This window comes from Amaranthus tricolor, chromosome 4, assembly GCF_026212465.1.
Source record: "Amaranthus tricolor cultivar Red isolate AtriRed21 chromosome 4, ASM2621246v1, whole genome shotgun sequence".
NCBI classification, from domain to species: Eukaryota; Viridiplantae; Streptophyta; class Magnoliopsida; order Caryophyllales; family Amaranthaceae; genus Amaranthus; species Amaranthus tricolor.
In genome coordinates this window covers 17706352-17726547 of record NC_080050.1, presented here as the reverse complement: position 1 = coordinate 17726547, position 20196 = coordinate 17706352, and the positions used below count along the sequence as shown (strand labels likewise).

At 34.9% G+C, this 20196-nt stretch overlaps 2 protein-coding genes across 2 annotated transcripts; one reads left to right on the top strand and one right to left on the bottom strand.

Annotated features, from left to right (window-relative positions):
• Window positions 1-9230: 9230 nt before the first annotated feature.
• LOC130809706 (uncharacterized) lies at window positions 9231-11682 on the bottom strand. Its single transcript, XM_057675472.1, has one exon. The coding sequence runs from the start codon at window positions 11534-11536 to the stop codon at window positions 9635-9637; it is 1902 nt and encodes a 633-aa protein (XP_057531455.1). The 5' UTR covers window positions 11537-11682; the 3' UTR covers window positions 9231-9634.
• Window positions 11683-14528: 2846 nt separating this feature from the next.
• On the top strand, window positions 14529-15047 carry LOC130810800 (uncharacterized). The gene has a single exon (XM_057676926.1). It carries the CDS (start codon window positions 14529-14531, stop codon window positions 15045-15047), a length of 519 nt encoding a protein of 172 aa, XP_057532909.1.
• The last annotated feature ends 5149 nt before the right edge of the window (window positions 15048-20196 follow it).

Here is a 20196-nt window from a genome sequence, read left to right as displayed (position 1 = left end):
CTTAATACGTCCACTGAAATTCTGTTTATAATTATATTTTCTATTTTTAGTTGATGTATTAGTTAAAGTTAATTTGTTGCATTAATAAATTATTAAAGTTAATTGGCAAAGTATTTTCCAAAATATACGACGTTTTTATAAGCCTTTATTTAAGGGTCTATATTTAGTGAAAAATTAAATTGGCTAAATATAGGAACAGCAGCTGACTTTAAAGAAGTCTTAGTTATTATTAGAATAACCGTCTCTAATATTAGTAAATAGGTAACCATCCCTAATATTAGTAAATAGGTAACCGTCCCTATTATTAGCAAAGTATAACCGTGACTATAATTAGTTTTAAGTACCCGTGGTTATTATTGGAAAAGGGAACTGCAACTAATTTTAGTATGTGGGAATTGCTGCTATTATTAGTAAAAGGGAACAGTAGCTGATTTGCCTATTGTTAGTATATGGGAACAGCAGTTATTATTGAGATAACCGTACACTTGAATTTGTCAAGAATGAATACTTATTTTTAGATATCAACCGTAGGATGACCTTGGATCTTAAGATCCACATTATTCTCCTTATTATTTGGGATAAGGGAATAGTGGTTGGTTTCTTCCTTTTTTTTAGGAAATTTAACTCTATAAATAGTGATCTATTCAGCTGTTCCTAAGAGTATCCAACGTATGAGCTTTATCAATTCATGTGATATTTTTGGAATTATTACAAGAAATATTTTGTTTTAAAAACGCCAATTAATTTTATAATATTTTCTTGACCAACTTATTGATTTTATTTTAGAGAATTTTATTCTTTTTGTAAGGGTTTTTGAGTGATATTTGTAATTAGACTCGGGTGAGTCTAAGGGGTATTAGTTAGCTTTGAGTGAAGCTAGTGAGGAGATTAGCTTCTAGTAAAGCTAAGTTAGTTGCTTTGAGTGAAGCAATAGGAAAGAGAGTTTGGCCTAGTTGATGCGCTTTGAGTGAATCAAGATGTTTAATTTAATTGTAACGAGTTGCCTTAAACATAGTGGAGAATTTAGAAATCCCGTGGGGTCGTGGTTTTTCCTTCTAATTTGGCCTAGAAGGTTTCCACGTAAAAATCTTGTTGTCTCTTTCACTATTTCGCTCTAAGTTTAAGCTTTATTCATTTTATTTAATTTCGCAAAAGCAGGGCAAAAACGCTTAAACTTGTAATAACAACAATTCACCCCCCCCCCCCCCCCCCCCCCCCCCCTCTCAGTTGTTGTTGTTTCCATCTCTAACTCAGTCTACAATGATCTTTATGGGTTGCTTTATTCAATTTCCTGTAATCTATGCATATTCTCCAACTCATAACTGTTCTACTGGATACTGACTCACCCTTATCATTTTTGATAACGGTCATGCCACCCTTTTTGGGCACTACCTGTATAGGGTTAACCCACCTACTATCATAGATAGGGTATATTATGCATGCATCAAGTAATTTCTGAACCTCTTTTCTCATAACATCTTTCATATTAGGATTCAATCTCCTTTGAGGTTCTATAGATGTGGCATGATCATCATTAAGAAATATTCTATTCATGCAAAAAGATGGACTTGTACTAGTGATATCATCTATTGAATACCCTATGACACTCTTGAAATTTAATCATTGCAATCAATTGGTCAAGTTGGGTATTGTTTAGTTCAACATCAATAATTACTGGATAAATTTCATTTTCTCCTAAATAAGCATATTTTAATAAAGAGGGAAAGGGTTTAAGATATACCTGAGGAGGCGTGGATCTATCCCGTTTAACCGTCACAAAAGCCTTCAAAATTATCTCCATCACTGGTTCCATATAGAAATCTGGTTCATCTAACAGCTTCCTCAAACTTGCGGCCTCTAAGCACCTTCCATCCTCAATTCCTTCTAAGATTGACCTTAAAGGGTCATCATACTGTGGGTGCATAATCTCAACCCTTGCTACTTCTGCTCTGCACAGTAATTCATCAGCGGGTGCTTTTATCATTGATGGACGATGAAACTCAACATTCTCTCCCAAGATGTTCAATGTGAGCTTTCCATTGAACACATCAAAAAAAACCATTGCAGTCTTCAAAAAATCTCTCCCAAGAATGATAGGTGTGACATGATCTTCAACAATATCCATGATCACAAAATCACAAGGGACATAGAACTTCTCTATTTGAACTGGCAAATCTTCAACAACTCCAACTGGAAACCTTATTGATCTATCAGCTACCTGTAAAGACATACTTGTTGGCTTGATCTCAGCATTGATCCTCTTGCATAAAGATAGCGGCATGATACTCACACTAGCTACCAAATCAGCAAGTGCTTTATTGACCAAAACTTCGCCAAATTTGACTGGAATGGTGAAAATCCCGGGGTTAGCTTCTTTTTTCGATACCTTGCACTTTTAGAGAGCGCTACATTCTCCTCTTAGTCTTTCTACGCCCATCTCCGGCAGCTACTTTTGTTAAATAATACCTCCTTTAGAAATTTTGCATAAGAAGGTATCTCCTTGATAGCATCTATGAAAGGAATGTTTATTTCAAGCTTACTCAGAACTTCTAAAAACTTCCCATATTTTTCTTCAAGCTTACGACGCACTAATCTGTGGGGGAAAGGAATAGGAGGTACATATACATCAGTGGTGGGCTCCTTTCTCTTCTTTGGGGCATGTTCTAGTTGTTCCTCCTTTTCCCCCTCATTAGGTGCTTGTTCCTCTACTGCCACCTCTTCTTTTTCATTCTCAACAACAACCATGGGTGAAGGATCATAGGTGGGGTCGCTTCTTAGTGTAACTGCATTTACATGCTTGGAAGGGTTTTTCTTGGTGTTGCTTGGCAGCTGTCCACTAGGTTTGGAAAGATTGCTCAATCGCTGCGCCATCTGTGCCATCTGATTATCAATGATTTTGTTGTGTGCTTGAATCTGCTGGATGGCACTAGAAGTATCAGCATGAATCTTGGACTGAGTGGCAATAAAGTTCTCCACCATGGACTCCAAATTTGATTTTTGTGGTCAGTTTGGCGGTAGAGGTCTTTGAAACCCAAGGGGTTGTTGGTTATATGTCGGTGGAAGTTAGTGATATGATGGTGTGTTCAATGATGCATTGGGATTTTTATATGAAAAGTTGGGATGATGCTTCCAACCTTTATTGTAAGTGTTAGAGTATGGGTTGGATGGAGGCTTCCCTTGGTTGTACACTGCATTAACTTGTTGGCTTGATGACGATTCTGTTGTTGCACTCTGATGGGGAATGACCTTGAATTCCACATACTTCACAAGCCTTTAATGTGTTCCTTACACTCAACTGGTCCATCCTCCTTGATAATGCGTGGATAGAATTTTGAATGGCAAGTAGTGCATCCACTTCATATTAATATTCCTTTAATCTTTCCAATGGAAGTTCGAGGACATTTCTTCAATTATCTGTTGTCTACCTCGGGGGTTTTGGCCATCAATGTTCCTCCAGCTGCGGCATCTACTGAAATCTATATCTCGTCGCTAAGACCATTGTAGAAATTCTGAATTAAGAGCCAGTCTGGGATTCCATGGTGCGGGCACTTCCTTTGCAGCCCTTTATATCTTTTCCTAGCCTCGTATAATGCTTCACCATCTTCTTGACGGAATGAGGTGATATCATTACGTAGTTTAGAAGTTTTGGCTGGTGAAAAGAATCGAGCAAGGAAAGCCTTAGATAATTCCTCCCAAGTGCGATACTTGTTTAGCCCTTCAGATCTTAACCAATCCCTTGCTTCACCTCGGGGTCAAGTGCAAAGTGAAGAGAAAAATAAAAACAACTCAAAATGATAAAGAACAATGAACTAACTAATCAAGAAAAAAAATTAATGAAGTCGCCACTCCCCGACAACGACGTCAAAAACTTGATCGAGACTTTATGTCCTTCAATAGTAATACCGCAAGTGCACGGCGTAGCTTAGTACGTTTGCAAGTACGGGTCGCATCCACAAGGAGTGGGGGTTAAGTTAATAGTTTCTCGATTGATTAGTGTGTTTGAAAACGTGTAATAAGATGATTGGAGATAGAAATAATTAAAGCAAGCAATTAAAAGTGCTTAATGAAAATAAAGCATAAAAGTAAATAAGGATACAATGAACTAACGCAAGGATAAAATGATCAATAAGCTAAGAGGCATAGGTTAGGCTTTCTCACCGAAGTAGTGTTTACTGAACTTTAACCTAAGGTCATGGATATTTTGTTATGGGGAAGAACATATCATAAGTACTAATGTTCTCTCTCAAGCAACAAAAGTTTCCTAAACATACTCAACTACCTATTCTCATGGAACTAAGCATATTTTAAGACATAAAGTACACATTCAACATTTCCAATCAAAGCATTTGTCTACTCTCATGGAGATGTCTTAACTTTTAAGCATAGATTATCGTTAAAAATCGACTCTCGCCCTCAATTTAATGACATTACAACATGATAGAAAAATCCATCTTATACCATGAACAACACAACCAAGCCAAGTTTTAAGAAAACAATTCAAGCTACATACATGGTGAAAATGCCTAGCCTAAGCCAAAATAAACTACTCACTCATACTCATATTTAAATTGTAGATTGCAAACAAGCCAAGAACCATAGATGGATAGATTAAACTAGAGTATCCTAATGAGTTGAGTGCAATATAAGTTGAAGAACTACAAGCATGAATATATGAAACTAAAAGCAAACAATAACCAAGTCATATGAATTGAAAACAATATAAGCAAGAATAGAAATTACTCTTTTAGGTTCCATCTATGGATGAACAAGATGATTTGATGATTCAAAGTGATACCATTCAAAAGCTTGAATAATAATACATCAATGGTTGAAGAATCTAAGTTGCAAAATATTACAATAAAGGATGAAGTTAAGATTGTAATTGGAAATTGAAAGTACTTAATTGAATTGAAAGGAAAATTGTGCTAAATACTAATTCTGAATTAAAATGAAAGCAAAGCTATGAAGAATACATAGAAACTACTCAAAATGAAAGGTGGAATCTGAGATGCCTAGCTCCATCTTCCTCTTCTCTATTTATAGGCTTCAAAAACAAGTGGGTGGTGGTGGTTTCATGATTGCTCCACCACCCCTAGGTTGTAGGAGGGGAGGGATGCCACCCCTAATGGATAGGGTAGGGTGGCTGGCAGTCTTGGCAGCAACAATTAAAAGAAACAAATGTAATTGCATCTCGAATGATATTTAAAAAGATCGCAAAAGCTGATGTCGTCCATTTCACTCGACCAGTCGAGCCACCATCAGAAACTTCAAAAGTTAGACAAAATGTGACAATGAACTCCGCTCGACCCGAGCCATCTTGCTCGACCAATAGAGCGGTTGTTCTGTACTTTTGAATTGAATCCTGCTAATAATCAAAAGCTACTGGAAGTTTGAATGCACTTCACTCAACTCGAGCCAACTTGCTCGACCGGTCATCCGACCTTCAGGATTGACACTTAGCTTTTTATCTCAAGTATATCCTCTTTGACTGCTCGAGCTCATTCTGGTCGAGTGGGTCTACTTTGGCTTCTTTTGGCTTGTTCTTATGGCTTGACTCATGATGTTTCACTTCTTTGAGCCCTCGGTATTTAGGTGAGAAATGTATGCAACAAAAGGGGCTAGTTTGTGCTCGGTGTTGATGATTAGATTCTGAAATAAAATAAAACACCAAAGCAACAAAACAAGCGTAAAATCCAATAAACCAATGCAATAACATATACTTTCCTCCACTAAACAAGCTAATTATAGGGGTAAAAATAAAGATATAATGTAGCTAACAAATATTCAATTTTTTCTTCATAATCAAGGGAAAATTATAGATATGTCTGACCAATTAAGTGTTGAAGAGCTCAGAAATCGCACAAGAGAAAATGATGATGATATGAATTATTATGTTACGATAAAAGAAATTGTTGCAATATTTCTACATATCCTTGAACATGATCTGAAAAATAGGGTATTGCAAGGATCTTTGCTCGATCGGGAGAGACATTAAGTCTTCAATTTCACATAGTATATGAAGCAATATTAAAACTAAAAAAACACTATATTAAGCCCTACAATGTTGATTATTCAAGGGATAACAAGTGGAAGCACTTTGAGGGTGTTGTTGGAGCCCTTTGATTGAACCCATATTAGAATGACAATTCTCCCTTAAAGATCGACCTAACTATCGAGATAGAAAGGGGATATAAGTTCTAATGTTTTGGCTTCTTGTGGTTCTAATCTTTGTTTCACCTATGTTTTTTGCCGGGTTAAAAAGGATCGGCATCGGATCCTCGCATCCTACGTGATGCTCTTCGGAGGCCTAATGAACTGAAAGTACCTAAAAACAAATATCGTCTTGTTGATTTGGGATTTTCTAATGGTAATGGATTATCTGTTTTGGCCTGCACCAAAATGGTTGAAATTTTGTATTTTGGTCTGCACCTGTAAACTTTGATACTTAGGTGGCTGTAATTCGCAAAAAATAAACATTGAAGCTATGATTCCTAATAATGCTAAATTTTAAGGTTGTGATTCGCAAATTAATTTTTATATTAAAAACTCTGTACATTACCCAAATTTCTATATTAATTTTATATATTGGGACTAATGTTTTACAAAAATATAGTGAAATAGGATCTTGTTTAAAACAATTACCCGCATACTTTTATAATATTAACTTTTAAATTTTTTAATTTTACTTAATTTATATATAAGTGATCGAATTAACGAATTGAATTGCGCAAATATCAAATGTATAACGTATAACAGAACATAGGAACTACAAGTACAAGGAAGCTTATTTCAAGTTACAATGTTATAAATCTACTTCCTAAGTTTTTTATACTTGCATTCAAACCAACTTTTACACATTTACTCCCTCCGTTCGTTAATTAAGTTCCCATAAGAAATGTTTACAGGAATTTTAAAAAATAGAATCCTTTAGATTGTGGAGATATTATTTTATTGAATAATAAATTTAATGGAGAAAAAATAGGAACTATAAATATTAAAAAATATTAAAAGAAAGTTAGTGGAAATAATATGGGGATCATAACTAATTAAAAAATATTTTTATAAAGTTAGTGGGAAACATGTAGGGACCATAAGGAATATAAAATATTAAAATGAAGTTGGTGACATCTAAAAAAAATGAAATTAGTGAAAAATATGTGGAGACCACAAGCATTATTAAAATATTAAAATAAGGATAAATAAGTCTATTTTTGTCCAAAATATGTGATATAAATGGAAAGATTCCTTATGAAAACAACAAATAAACACCCCAAAATGAAAAGTGAGTACTCCTTTAAGAAATAGAGGGAGAAGTATTTTATACTTCCTCCGTTTCTTAAAAAATTTCAATTTGCTATTTTGGGTGTTTCAATGGTTATTCTCATAGAAAATCTTTCGATTTATTTTACAAAAATTGGATAAAAATAACCTTGTTCATCCTATTTATACGATTTAACAATCCTCACATATTTTCCACTAATTTCATTCATATTTTTATATTTTTTATGGTTTCCATATTTTTCCACTTTCTTTTAATATTTTTTCTTAATTCCAGTGAACATTCCTTGTGAGATATTTTATGGAACGGAGAGAGTATATTGCAACCGTTATAAGAGAAATAATTGTCATGTGTAAACTTATTTTATTCGTTCGCATATTTTCTTCATATTAAAAATTTTTATTTTTAATTATGTATAGCTGTAGATATAATCAATTCATCAACTCATTAAACAACGGAAAAAAAATGTTTAATTGCAGTAAAAAAAAGAGACAAAAGACATAGATGTATATCTATGATGAAATGATCCAATGTAGCACAGACCAAACTTACTCTAAGAACCAAAGTGCAAATTGTCGTAATAGACAACAGTACAAATATATTAGCGCTATTCACAGAAAATGCTCAGATATAACAGGTCGAAGAAGGAAGCTACTATTTGTCTCATCAAAAGCCTGCTTATTTGCTGATATCAGGCAATGATTTCAATATCATCTTTCCCACATGACACAGAGGTCAACCAATGCATATTCATCTATATTTAACTACAGATATGAAGTAATTACTCAACAACTACTTAAAATTGTTAAAGCAAGCGTCAATAATCTTAATAATGACGTTAACTTTAAACATATAATCGAACATGTTTTGTCTTGTACTTTAGAGAGGGTCGATAAAGATGTGTCGGATATAGGAGATTTAAGGTTTGAAACGGTTGATAAGAGTTGCTTGATCAAAGCAACAAAGAAAGAAGCAGACTGTGAGTGGCTCGACCAACCGCTCGATCGAGTAAAGTCTAGCTCCACTGGTCGAGTGGTGTTAGCTCGGTCGAGCAAGGTGTCCAGAACAGGTCAGTAGCTTCACTGGAAGCTTGCTCGACCGAGTGGAAGTCCACCAGACTACATTGGATTTTGTTTTTGGTCAGAATTTGTAGTGACTATGCAATAATATGGTGCATTACTCTATTGTTTATTGTAATGTTTATTGTCATGGTTAATTAGGTGTTAATTGGGATGTTACATGTGAGTTTATGGTGATTTATGAAGGAATACTAAGAGTGATGAATATCTTGCCTATAAATATGATTCATCACTCATAGTAACATTCACCACAAAAAACACACATATTGTTGAGAGGGCTATTGCATTGTTACAAACTTGAGAGTATTCTTACTTTGCTTTAGTATTTGTGGTCTTGAGAGATTGTTCTCAAGGTAAGAGGAGGTTTATTATACTTGTAATTGTTGAATTCATTATAATAAACTATATTTGAGGGGGAGGTATTTAAGATACCTCATAAACACTTGTGTTTATCTTTTGCATTATATTTTTCATTTGTTTTTCATTGTTAAACCTCTTTGACAATTTCGTTTTCAATAATGATATCTGATTAACCAATTTATAACAAGAAAAATAGAAGTATATGTCATCCCTCCCAACTCTCAAGTTTTTGAGGAGACAACAACATTATGAACCTACAGACAATTGGAATAAACCAAATGTTTTCACAATGAAAGCTGCGTTCGGTTCTGCACGTCCTCAAGCATGCCGGTGCACATAGAAATGTTTTTCGTGAAGGTTTGTCTACAGGCTTCCCAGAATGCCTAGCCAACGTGAGTCCCTCAGGGGAGATCATATCATCCAATTCATGCTAATCCATAGTAGATAAAAGTACAGAGGCAAAGAAGAAGTCCATACACTTTTTCCATACGTTAAGACTAAAACATATGAAATTCAAAAAACTAGAAATGTTATCATAATTAGTATAAAAGTAGAAGGTGAAGAAATCCAATTGATTTTCCCATACATTAATAAGTACAAGATATGAAGTTCGAAAGTTGACATGCTTTGAAAATGTTAACAAAGGACACATAAATCCATCATATGGATACGAATCAAGCTAAAATGTTTTTGAAGAATTATAAGTAGGGTCAACAATAACACAAGGTATGTGCAGCAAATCCCAACAGTTACAATATACAACACTACACTGAACAACAGCACCTAAAATGGAAGTTAAAGGGTCTGATTTTCCTTCTGCGTAGCTAAATTACAGCCCACCCAAAATCGTACACAGCAGCTAGAAAAAATTTTGAAGCTACAATGTTGAAGGACAAATCACCACAACAGAAAGAATCTACATAATCTCCCCATGTCGAAATTCACTATCCCCGCAATCTGCACTGGAGTGCAAGCCACAAGGAGAATCGTACCATTTCGGATTCTCCTGGTAGAAACTATCTACATGCAGACCAACAAGACTTTCATCTTCATCTAAACTGTCATGCCTCAAGGGCTTAGTTAGCTTTGAATCATCGCAACCGAGAATAGTTTTCTCATCGAAGTCACTGCTGTTTAGCCACTTGTCCGGCTTACAACTCTCAACAATTATATCCTTCTCAGTCCTACAATCCGTCCTCATTTGATCCCAAGGAACAACATCCCCTAACGTCCGTCCAAAACTATCATCATCGTCCTCAATCAAATCCGTATCTTTACCATCTACATACAACCTATCATCATGAGGATCACTCCAATGAGGCAAATCACCATCTCCGACCAACATCACATCAGAGTTCTGTTTATCAGATTCCAACCTAACCAATTTCGAAGTTTCATAACCTAACTCCCTAACCTTATTAACAATATGATATAACTCTTGTGAAACTGAATCTAACAACTCCGGAGAAAGCTTTAATATCCGGCTTTCCAGCATTCCAACTTCCGATTTCAACTCCTGTACTTGTTGTGTGACAGAATGAGCAAAATCCCCTTCATCCTGCCCTCCCACAAAGGAATCATTCTCCAACTCCTCATTAACTCCATACTCACTCTCCTGATCATTCAAAAACACCCCTTTATGCCCAACAACTCGATGCATAATCCTCGCATTCCCATCCAATGGACCCGGTTCATGCCCAGTATGCACAGCATACAACTTAAAAACTGCCACCCCTTCCTCCTGATACACAAAACTCTTATCCTTCTCATTATAATTTGTAATTGGCACAATAGCTCTAATCCTAAATCCACATCCACACCTCTTACTCGCATACGGTTCCCTCTTCAAAACCTTGGATTTCTTACTCGAACCACCCGGTTCCCCAGCCCTGTGACAAGCATAATCTTTCACCTCAGCCATGAAAGGCTTATACCTAATATACTTCTGCCTAATACAAAGTACTACCTTATGCTTTTTAGCTAACTGCTGTAACTTATTTGGGACATCTTTAGCGGGCACATCCAATGACTCGGTATACTCGAAACGCCTTCTCTTGGGCCTCCCACACGAAAACCCACCTCCACCATCCGAAACACCACCGGAACAAATCGAACAAGACCCAATACAAACCCGAATAAAACTCTCAGGAATACCATAAAATTTGGCACCAACAGTCCAAAGTTGCTTAATTTTATCAACAGTTTCTCTAAGTCCTAAGTGTTTTAAATCACTATCAGTATGAGAAGACAAAACAATATCTTGCCATTGACTAACATGAGAAACGAACTGATTAGAATTATTCTTAAAGCAAAGATAACGGTTACCGTTAGTATCATCCACATGAACATTAAGCTTGTCTTGAATTCGTTTCCACGCCGTTACATAAGCTGTATCTTCATTCCTGTCTTTCCAAACAGAACGCCAAGATTTAAGAACTTCAACCGGTGTTACAGTCCGGATCTCAACCGGAGTTGCAAGCCGGCTTTCTAAAAGACAAGAAATCATAAGGGCATGAGATTCTTTATTAAAGGTGTAAAATTGGGAGGAAATATGTGGTTCAGGGTTTATTTTTGCTAGAGTTTCGGATTCGGGTTCAGGTTGAAGATGGGTGGGTTGAGAAGATTCGGGTTGAGGAAGAGAATCAGAGGATGAAGAAGGGGGAGAAGGATGAAAGAGAAGAGAGAAAGATGGGCTATTGTTTGTGGCCGAATTTGTTGATGGGTGATTTTCATGAAGAATTGGATTGTCATGATGATGATGAAAATGGTGATGGAGGAAAAAAGGATCTGGGTCATCCTCAACTTTGCTAGGATTCATTGAAGAAAACTAGAATGGGAGGATGAGTGATGAGTAAAGTGTTGTTTAGGGCAATGGGATGTCTTTGTTGGGGTGGTTGTTGATGAGAATTGAGAAGAGGTAAGTTTTTATGTAAATTAGGGGTGTTTTAGTGATGTTAAAAGAGTTCCTGTGTTTTGGTGTTGAGTATGACATAGGTGAGGAGTGTGTGTGAGGTTGTCTTGTGGGGTACCCTGTGTTTTAAGTCTTTGTTCTTGCCTTTTTCCTAGTTTGACTTCTTTGTTCATGGCAAGTTTTTGTTTAGATGGATAAATTAGACATGAGGAGATGAATCATGATTTATGAAAGATGTGTTTTTTTTAAGTTAAGTTGGATGAATGAACTATAGTGCACTTTTTTGTGTGTTCAGTTAATTTGGATAAGGATATTGATAATGATTATATAAATTTAGTGAATTGCTAAAATTATATTCCCTTCGTTCTTCTTTGTTTTTGTCATTTACTTTTTGCATAATAATTAAAGCAAATTTTAAATCTTAATATCTCTATATACGCATAATAAAAAAATATAAAAAATACATAATTAAAAAGTATATATTAACACGAATCTAACAAGATCTCACATAGATATATATTTTATCTTCTAATTATGTTTTAAAAGTTAAATATTTCAAATGAAAAGAACATTAAAGAAAAAAAAGAGTAATATTTAAAGATTATAACAACAGAGCTGGATTTTATTAGCTTATAAATCATCTTTAATTATTTTTGAATATAGGGAATATGTGTTACTCATTGCTACCGTGAAGTTCATCATAATATTCTTTGACTAGCAAATATTCGTGTAGTTTCCTCAAAACTTGGTGAATATATCTATTGCTTTGAAATAGCTTAGGTGACCAAGTTTAATCTTGTTTTTCATTTAATTTATTGGTTTCCATTTTTGCTATTTTGTTCAATTTGTTTTTTGAGTTAAAAATTGTCCTTGGTTTTCTCCTTAAGAGATTATACTATATCTTTAGTTAGAAATGATTTAGAAGATGAGGGATTATAATTCTTATACTATCTCTTTTAAGGAAATAATGGACACTTTAATTTAATTTAGGAAAAATTATTGAGAATAATTCCTAGTTTTGACGTTTTGCTGTGAATAACCTCATACTATTCATTATTCATAAATAATCCATTCTTTTGACCTTTGTTGCTCACAACATCTCCAACCAGAATCTAATCGGCTACTGCTGATCAAGATAGCCGCTTGCCACCTTCTCCTCTTCCTTCTTATATTTCTGCCATCATCTTCTTGAGCATGTGTTATATACTAGATTGAGAGAAAAGGGAGTATGTGTTATTCATTTCTATCTATTAAACATTCATAAGGGTTTGCAAGAGGTTTCGTATTAAGCAAATTTTATATCTTTTGTTTGTGTTGGCATACAAAAGAGACAAATTAGTATTGAGCATTATCAGATTCTAAGATTGGTTGTAATTGTATGGCTTTGACTTTGAATGTTAGGTTGGGAGGGTGGATATCGGTGGATGGGGAAAGGGTAGTTGGGATAGCGGATGTCGATTGTTGGTAAAGGGTTGGATGTTTATTTTTACTTATTTATTTTAAGTTTTAAATAGAAAATTTAAGAGAAATTTAAGGAAAATTAAATTGAATGTAAACTTAGCAGACACTTTAACGAATTACATCAATTTTAACAAAATTTACTACCATGTAGAATATTTTAAAACCTAGTTGTTGCCAATTGAATATCTTTTAAAATGTTACCACTAGTGTTTTGCTAAACTTAAATTATACTATGTTAATTTCCCCTAAAAATAATTGATAGATTTTATGAGAATTAAACATAGTTCATCTTACAAGAACAAAACTAAGTTAGAAAAAGCCAACCCTTTACTTTAATAAGCTAAGTTTAGTCAGGTATTAAATATAAATAAAGATATATAGTATAAGAACCTTAACTCCTCAAACTCTAAATCATTTCTAACTAAAGATATATAATCTCTTAAGGATAAAATCATGAATAATTTTCAACTTAAGAAATAAAATGAACAAAACAGCAAAATTGTAAACCATTGAATTAAATGAAAACAAGATCACAATTATCTTAAACCCAAGCTATTATATAAAATACTTGTAGAGATTGATACTTTAGAACAAGACACATCAATATTTACTAGCCAATCATTAATAAAAGATAAACGCACTCTCGATAATGAGAAAAAGAAACACTTTAGAAAGTGTTAAACAAGAGAATTATAAAACTGTTAAGCATGCTAGACCTTCAGCTTCAGCTTTTATCAAACAAGACAGACAATAAGATCTTGGTGTACAGTAACAGCAGCTTGACAAGTCCATAACAAGTGCAAGCAACAATTTCCAGATAAGCAATAGCGAATACGAGGACAACCAGGGTTATGACAAAATCTATGAAGAAGGAATACATAGTACGACTAACTACATTCATATACTAGTTGAGTTAGTTTACCATAGGTTGTTACAAAGTTAGGTGTTAGTTTATAAGTTGTTATAAGTTTTTTATAGCTGTACTTTTCTTTCAACAGCTTTCCTTCCCTTGTATCTTTCCTATATATAGGAATGTGTTTCCTTATTTGTAAAGTGAATGTTATGAATCAATAAATCAATAGTTCTGTTAAACTATCTCTTGGCTACCAATTTACTCATGGTATTAGAGCCTAGGTTCAATCTTTGATCTTTCATACGTTTCTTTTTTTTCTTAAAACATATTTCTCTTCTATCTTCTTTTACACAGAAGGTTTTCTTTCCCTTCTATTTTTCTGTTCTTTTTTCTTTGCCTCTTTCTTGTTTTTTTTCTCCTTCTTTGTTTCATGAGAACAAGTAGTTCCTCAAGAATGGCTAACAATCAAACACATATCAATCCCAACTAATACGGGTCTTAAGCTTGTTTCCACCGTGTTCTTAGGAGTGGATTTTAAAGGGTTAGAAAAGGACAATCTTCATTGGTTTATCTGAAAAAAATAAAATGGGTTTTGTAGATGGCACCATTAAAAGATCCTCTACAAATAGTGCAAATGGGAAAGCATGGGATAGAGTTAACAATATGGTGTTGGGATGGCTCCTTAATGTTGTAGATGAAAGAATATATCAAAGTGTGTTATTCTTCAAAACTGCTAAAGAAGTTTGGGATAACTTTGAACAACGTTTTGGGCAGTCCTCTTTAGCCCAATTGTTTACTATACATGAAGCTATTAGTAAGGCTATACAAACACTTGATATGTCCATTGAGGAATTTTTCACCAAGATGAAAAGTTTATGGGATGAAATTGATGCTCTAGATCCCATTGCCACATGTTGTTGCTCAGGATGTACATGTGAATTGACTAAAAAAACTCAAAAAAGTCAACTAGCTGGGAGGCTCATACAATTCTTGATGAAATTGGATGCAAAATACCAACACACAAGGAGTAATATACTCATGATGAAGGAGATGCCCACTGCTTGTGAAGCATATAGAATCTTGATACGTGAAAAAACTCATTAAGAAATAAGTAGGGCATGTTACATAGATATCCAAGATGCAACAAACTCATTTCAATTTACTATCTGTCAACAAATTAACAAAAGATCTCAATTGCAAAGTATGGTTTTGTGTTGATAATAGCTATATGCAGGGGCATTTGATGAAGAAGCCTTTGCTTCTTGGTAGGGCAAGAAATACTTTACACGATACTCAAGAATCTTTGAATAAAGATACTCCACAATCAGCTGAGTTCATTTTCCAAACTACCACTAAGACCAACAGTGTTGATGATCTCCTCAACAAAGCCAAGATGTGGCATCTTAGACTTGGACACATCTTCCTTTTTCATGTCTACAATATATGTTTCCTGAACTTAGAAGCATAGACATTAGTAATAAGATTTTTTGTACTATATGTCATTTGGCAAAGATGACCAGAAGTAGTTTTCGTTCAAATTCAATAAAGACTTGTGAAATCTTTCAAATGATTCACATTGATTTTTGGGGGCCTATGAAGCACCCCACTAGAAAGAATCGTAATAGTTTCATCACTATAGTTGATGACTTTTCTAGATACACATGGATTCTTTTAAAAAAGAAAAAAAAATGATTTTGTTCATCTCTTTATCCAATTTTATGAGTTTGTTCTTACACAATTCAACAAAAAGAATAAAGTTGTAAGAACAAATAATGCGAATGAATTGAGTGAAAGGGAAATCCTCACTTTTTATAATGCTAAAGGTATTGAGCATCAAACTAGTAGCGTTGATACTCCTCAACAGAACAAAGTTGTCGAAAGAAAACATAGACACCTCCTAGAGATAACTAGGGCACTACTTTTTCAATCAAATATTCCAACTTCCTTTTGGGGAGATTGTGTACAATGTGCTACATATTTGATAAATAAGATGCCTTTGATTGCTCCAAAGAAAAGAACTGCTTTTGAAATTTTATACTCAAAAGTACCATCTTATGATATGCCGGGTTTTCGCACGTCATTAATACTAGACTTGAATCAAACAATATTTATAACATCCTAATACAACTATGGGTAGCGTAGTGGTAAGTCGGGGATCGAACCACGAGGACAAGACAAGCAAGACTAGGGACTTGATGTATGTAGGTTTGATCGGGACTTTGAATCCTTCAATAGTAAAAGTGCAAGTGCACGGCGTAGCGTAGTACATCGGCAAGTAGGGGTCGAATCCACAAGGAGTGGGGTGTATATCAAGGGATTCTCAATCAATTAGTTGGTTCAACAACGTATATATAGATGTTTGTTGGTGTAATTAACTAAAACAAGCATTTAAAGACTAAAGCTAAAACAAAGCATAAAACAAGTAAAGATGCTAATTAACCAAGAACATAAGATCAAAGGCAATGCGCTAAATGTACTTGGTGAGCCCACGAAGGTGAGTCGCTTGGTTGAGTCTCGCAAGAAAATGAATCGAGATAAAAAATAAATAAATAAATAAATAAACCTAATAATAATAATAATAATAATAATAATAATAATAATAATAATAATAATAATTATTATTATTATTATTATTATTATTATTATTATTATTATTATTATTATTATAATAATAATAATAATAATAATAATAATGATAATAGTAATAACAAGTATAAAAACCTGTGAAAACCCTAAATGCACAAGAAGCCGTCACTCCTATCCCCCCTCTTCTCTTCTCTCTTTCTCTCACTCCCTCCTCCCTCCCTGTGAGCAGCCGGCAGCCTCCACGAGCAGCAACAGCAGGCGCGTCTCCCTCTACGAGCAGCAACCGGCAGCACCAACCCGTTTCCCCTCCCACGAGCAGCAGCCCTGACCTTCTCGTACCGGCACACGCCAGTAGCACCACCACAAGGGTTGTGCCGCCTCTGTGCACACCCCAGCCGTGCAAACCACCATCACAAGTCCCTTGCTTTCGCTCTCCTTTTCTAACTCTATAATTGTGAGCCATTTGTTATTTGATTTCTAAGTATTTATTTTATAAATTGATGTTTACTTGATTATTAAGTTACTACTTTGAATAGTTGAAATGAGTATTGGTTAAAAATGTCATCTTTATCATGTCTAGGGCTCGATTTGGAGATGAAATTACTTGTGCTGTGTGTGTATGCTACATTTGGTAGTGAGATGGTTGATTAGAAAACTTTACAATTTGTTTTAAGGCTTAGTTTGGTTATCTAATGTTGTGATAAGTGATAGATGGTAATGGTATGCTTGTAGTTGACTATGGAAGTGGTCTTGGTTCTTAATTGGGAGTAATTGTTGTTAATTAGTGTTGTTTGATTGTTGTTAATCACAAGTACTTTTGTTAGGTTGTTATTATAGATACATCATGAGTATAGTGTCAACTTATCATTGATGGTTGCTAAAGTTACTTGTTACGATGTTTGATTATAATTCTTTCTACCTTGGTGAATGTAATAAATGATATTGCGATGTGATAACTTTAAGATTTGTCATTATCATCATATTAGCATATATTAACATCATAAGATTCAAGTGTGATTTTTTATATTTTTTGGTAACGTGAATCAATATAACTCAAATATGGTTGATGTAAAAGAATGATTTATATAATCCTTTTATTCTTAAATTGATGGAAAGACTTATGTTGTTGTTGAGTCAATGATTATGATGCGTGTTGAATGAGATGTGTGTGTTAGAGCAATTGGAAACTTAGCTCAAGCGGATGATAGTGTTTACTTGGGCATTTAGTTGGTATGACAAAGTAGTTAAGAGAACTTATAAGTTCTATTCCTAACTTGTATAGGTTCCCAGTTTATAAGAGGAAAGTAGACCTTAGTTGGGTGATTTTTGTAACTTGTGGTCGTGCAGTGACGCTTGCAGGTACGTACACACAGTAATTAATTATTATATTCATCGTTTCAAAGTATTATCAATATTACATGATTATATGCATTGCATTAGAATTATAGAGCGCCATAAAGTAAACCATGCTAGTGAATAGTCATAATAGTGATATAGGCAATTAGAATAAAAGCCTTAGGAGACTATGAGAACATATTTCTAAATAGTAGAGAACGCACCATAGTTGTGCGTGGTATCGAAGTGATTTCCTACTAATTGAGCCTTGATTTATGATTAGTTAGCATGACTCACTGGATTATGTCCGGTTGATTTAGTAGTCCCCTAGGTGAGGTCCGACGGGACCACCGTAAGGGGGGTATGAGCATGCTTGGGTCACTGGGCGCCGGATGGCCGATACCGCCCCTTGACCGAGATGTTACCATGCGGGCCTTACAAACCCCAATATGGTGGCCTCTTCACTGGTTTAGTACCCCAGTGTGTTAGTTTTTCTCGAAGGTAGGACCCGATAGGGTCAGCTGGAGGGGGCATGAGCTTATACTTTGCTATGGGCGCCGGATGGCCGATAACGCCCTTGGCCGTGTCACTATGCCATGAATAGAGAAAGGATCCATTACCTTTGAATATACTCGAGAGATTAGTAGTTTGAAAGAGAAATTATGTGTAAATAGAGGTGTTTAGACAGATGAGTAGACTCGTTACTGCCATACTATATCGTTGTCTATAGTTTTGTTCAATGACTTCAATTGTTATAAGTTCATTAATTACTAACGTGTATGTGTTTGTTGTTGTTTGCTCATGACTCTCAATGATGTTCCTGCTATGACACATTTGACTGGTCATTATGTTGAGCAGCAGGAGGATCATAGCTTGACATGACAGGTATAGGAGCTTCTTTTGGTTTGCATTGGGGGAAAGAGTGGAGTATGGTCGTAACAATTGTGTACAAATTGTCTAATGCTTGTAGCTTCTATATTACTTGTAAAGTTTTCTTTTGGGATTGTATAATTTCTTTTGTATGGAGCCATGTGACTCCTTGTATGATCCATAGTTCCGCTGCGTAGTTTTTGGATGTACAGTAGTGAGAATACTCCTTTAGTATCCGTCAGATCGATGCGTTAACACTGGAACCACGATCCTCATTAGAGTTGATGATTTGAGAAGCCGACGATGATTCTTTTTCTCGCAACGTATTCATGAAGGCATTAAAGGCCTTAGATTATTTTAGTTATGTTATCCATTTATATATCCTTGTTACATCCTCAGTTTTCATCAAAGATGCTGCCGAAATTTCCACTTACTCACCTTTTTAATTAATCTTTAGCGTTATTCTAATTATTCTCCCTTTTCTTTTATGTAACACTTGAATTTCCTCTCTTCCTTCACGATTTCTGGTTCCGTTTAAGGGGTTAGAAATTTAGGGGTGTTACATAGGTCAAGGGAGATCAGATGGTAATCTATCGAGACACTCTAGATAACGAGGGGCAGTTTGTACCCTATAAGCCACACGAACAACCCATAATCGCCCTATGTCTCCTAAAGAGTGGCAGAACAAGATTCGAATCGAAATAACTAAGAAAAGCACCAAACATAGGGTTTCACCAAAATACAACCCCTAAACAGACTACTCACACATGCTAGAAATAACTAAGAAAAGCAACTAAATGAGGACATGATTGAAAGCATAAAGAACAAGAAATAAACCAACAAGAAACAAAGGAGAAAGTAATAAATGAAGCTGGCAACTACTCTACAAATCAATAAATGAAGTAAAACCAATATGGATGAACAAGTTAACAATAAATGAAGCAACTAAAACAAATGCGAAGAAAGCAATAAAAGCATTAAATGAAAGTATTGAAAGACAAGAAAGCAATAAAGATGAAATAAAATTAAATAAACCAAAGCTTGAAAGAAAGAAACAAAAGGAATCCAAAATACAAAGCTTGAATGTAAAATGAAAGCAATAAAAGAAAGCTTAAACTCAATTCTAGGGCATGAAATGAAATAGAAAGCATAAACATTGATATTCTAAGTTGAAAGGGAGCCTCTCAAAGTAGGCATAGGGTTTACATTCAAAATAAGGGGATATATATAGCCTAGACGCAAAGGGAAATAAAAGCCCTAAATAGCCCACGACATAAGGGTTGCGAAGTATTAAGACGCGCAGTTTTCAAGTACCATTGTACCGCATAGGGTTCCTATTCGCCCAAATGGGACCTATTCGACCGATTGATGTTGCATTCGACTATCCAAGCCTTGCTGCTGAGCTTCCATACCCATTCGCTCGAATTGCTCTTCATTCGCCCGAACCAACCTTGCATTCGAC

Bases quoted from the DNA above. Each gene is read 5' to 3' on its own strand.
- LOC130809706 (XM_057675472.1), bottom strand. From the start codon at position 11,536: ATGAATCCTAGCAAAGTTGAGGATGACCCAGATCCTTTTTTCCTCCAT.
- LOC130810800 (XM_057676926.1), top strand. From the start codon at position 14,529: ATGGGTTTTGTAGATGGCACCATTAAAAGATCCTCTACAAATAGTGCA.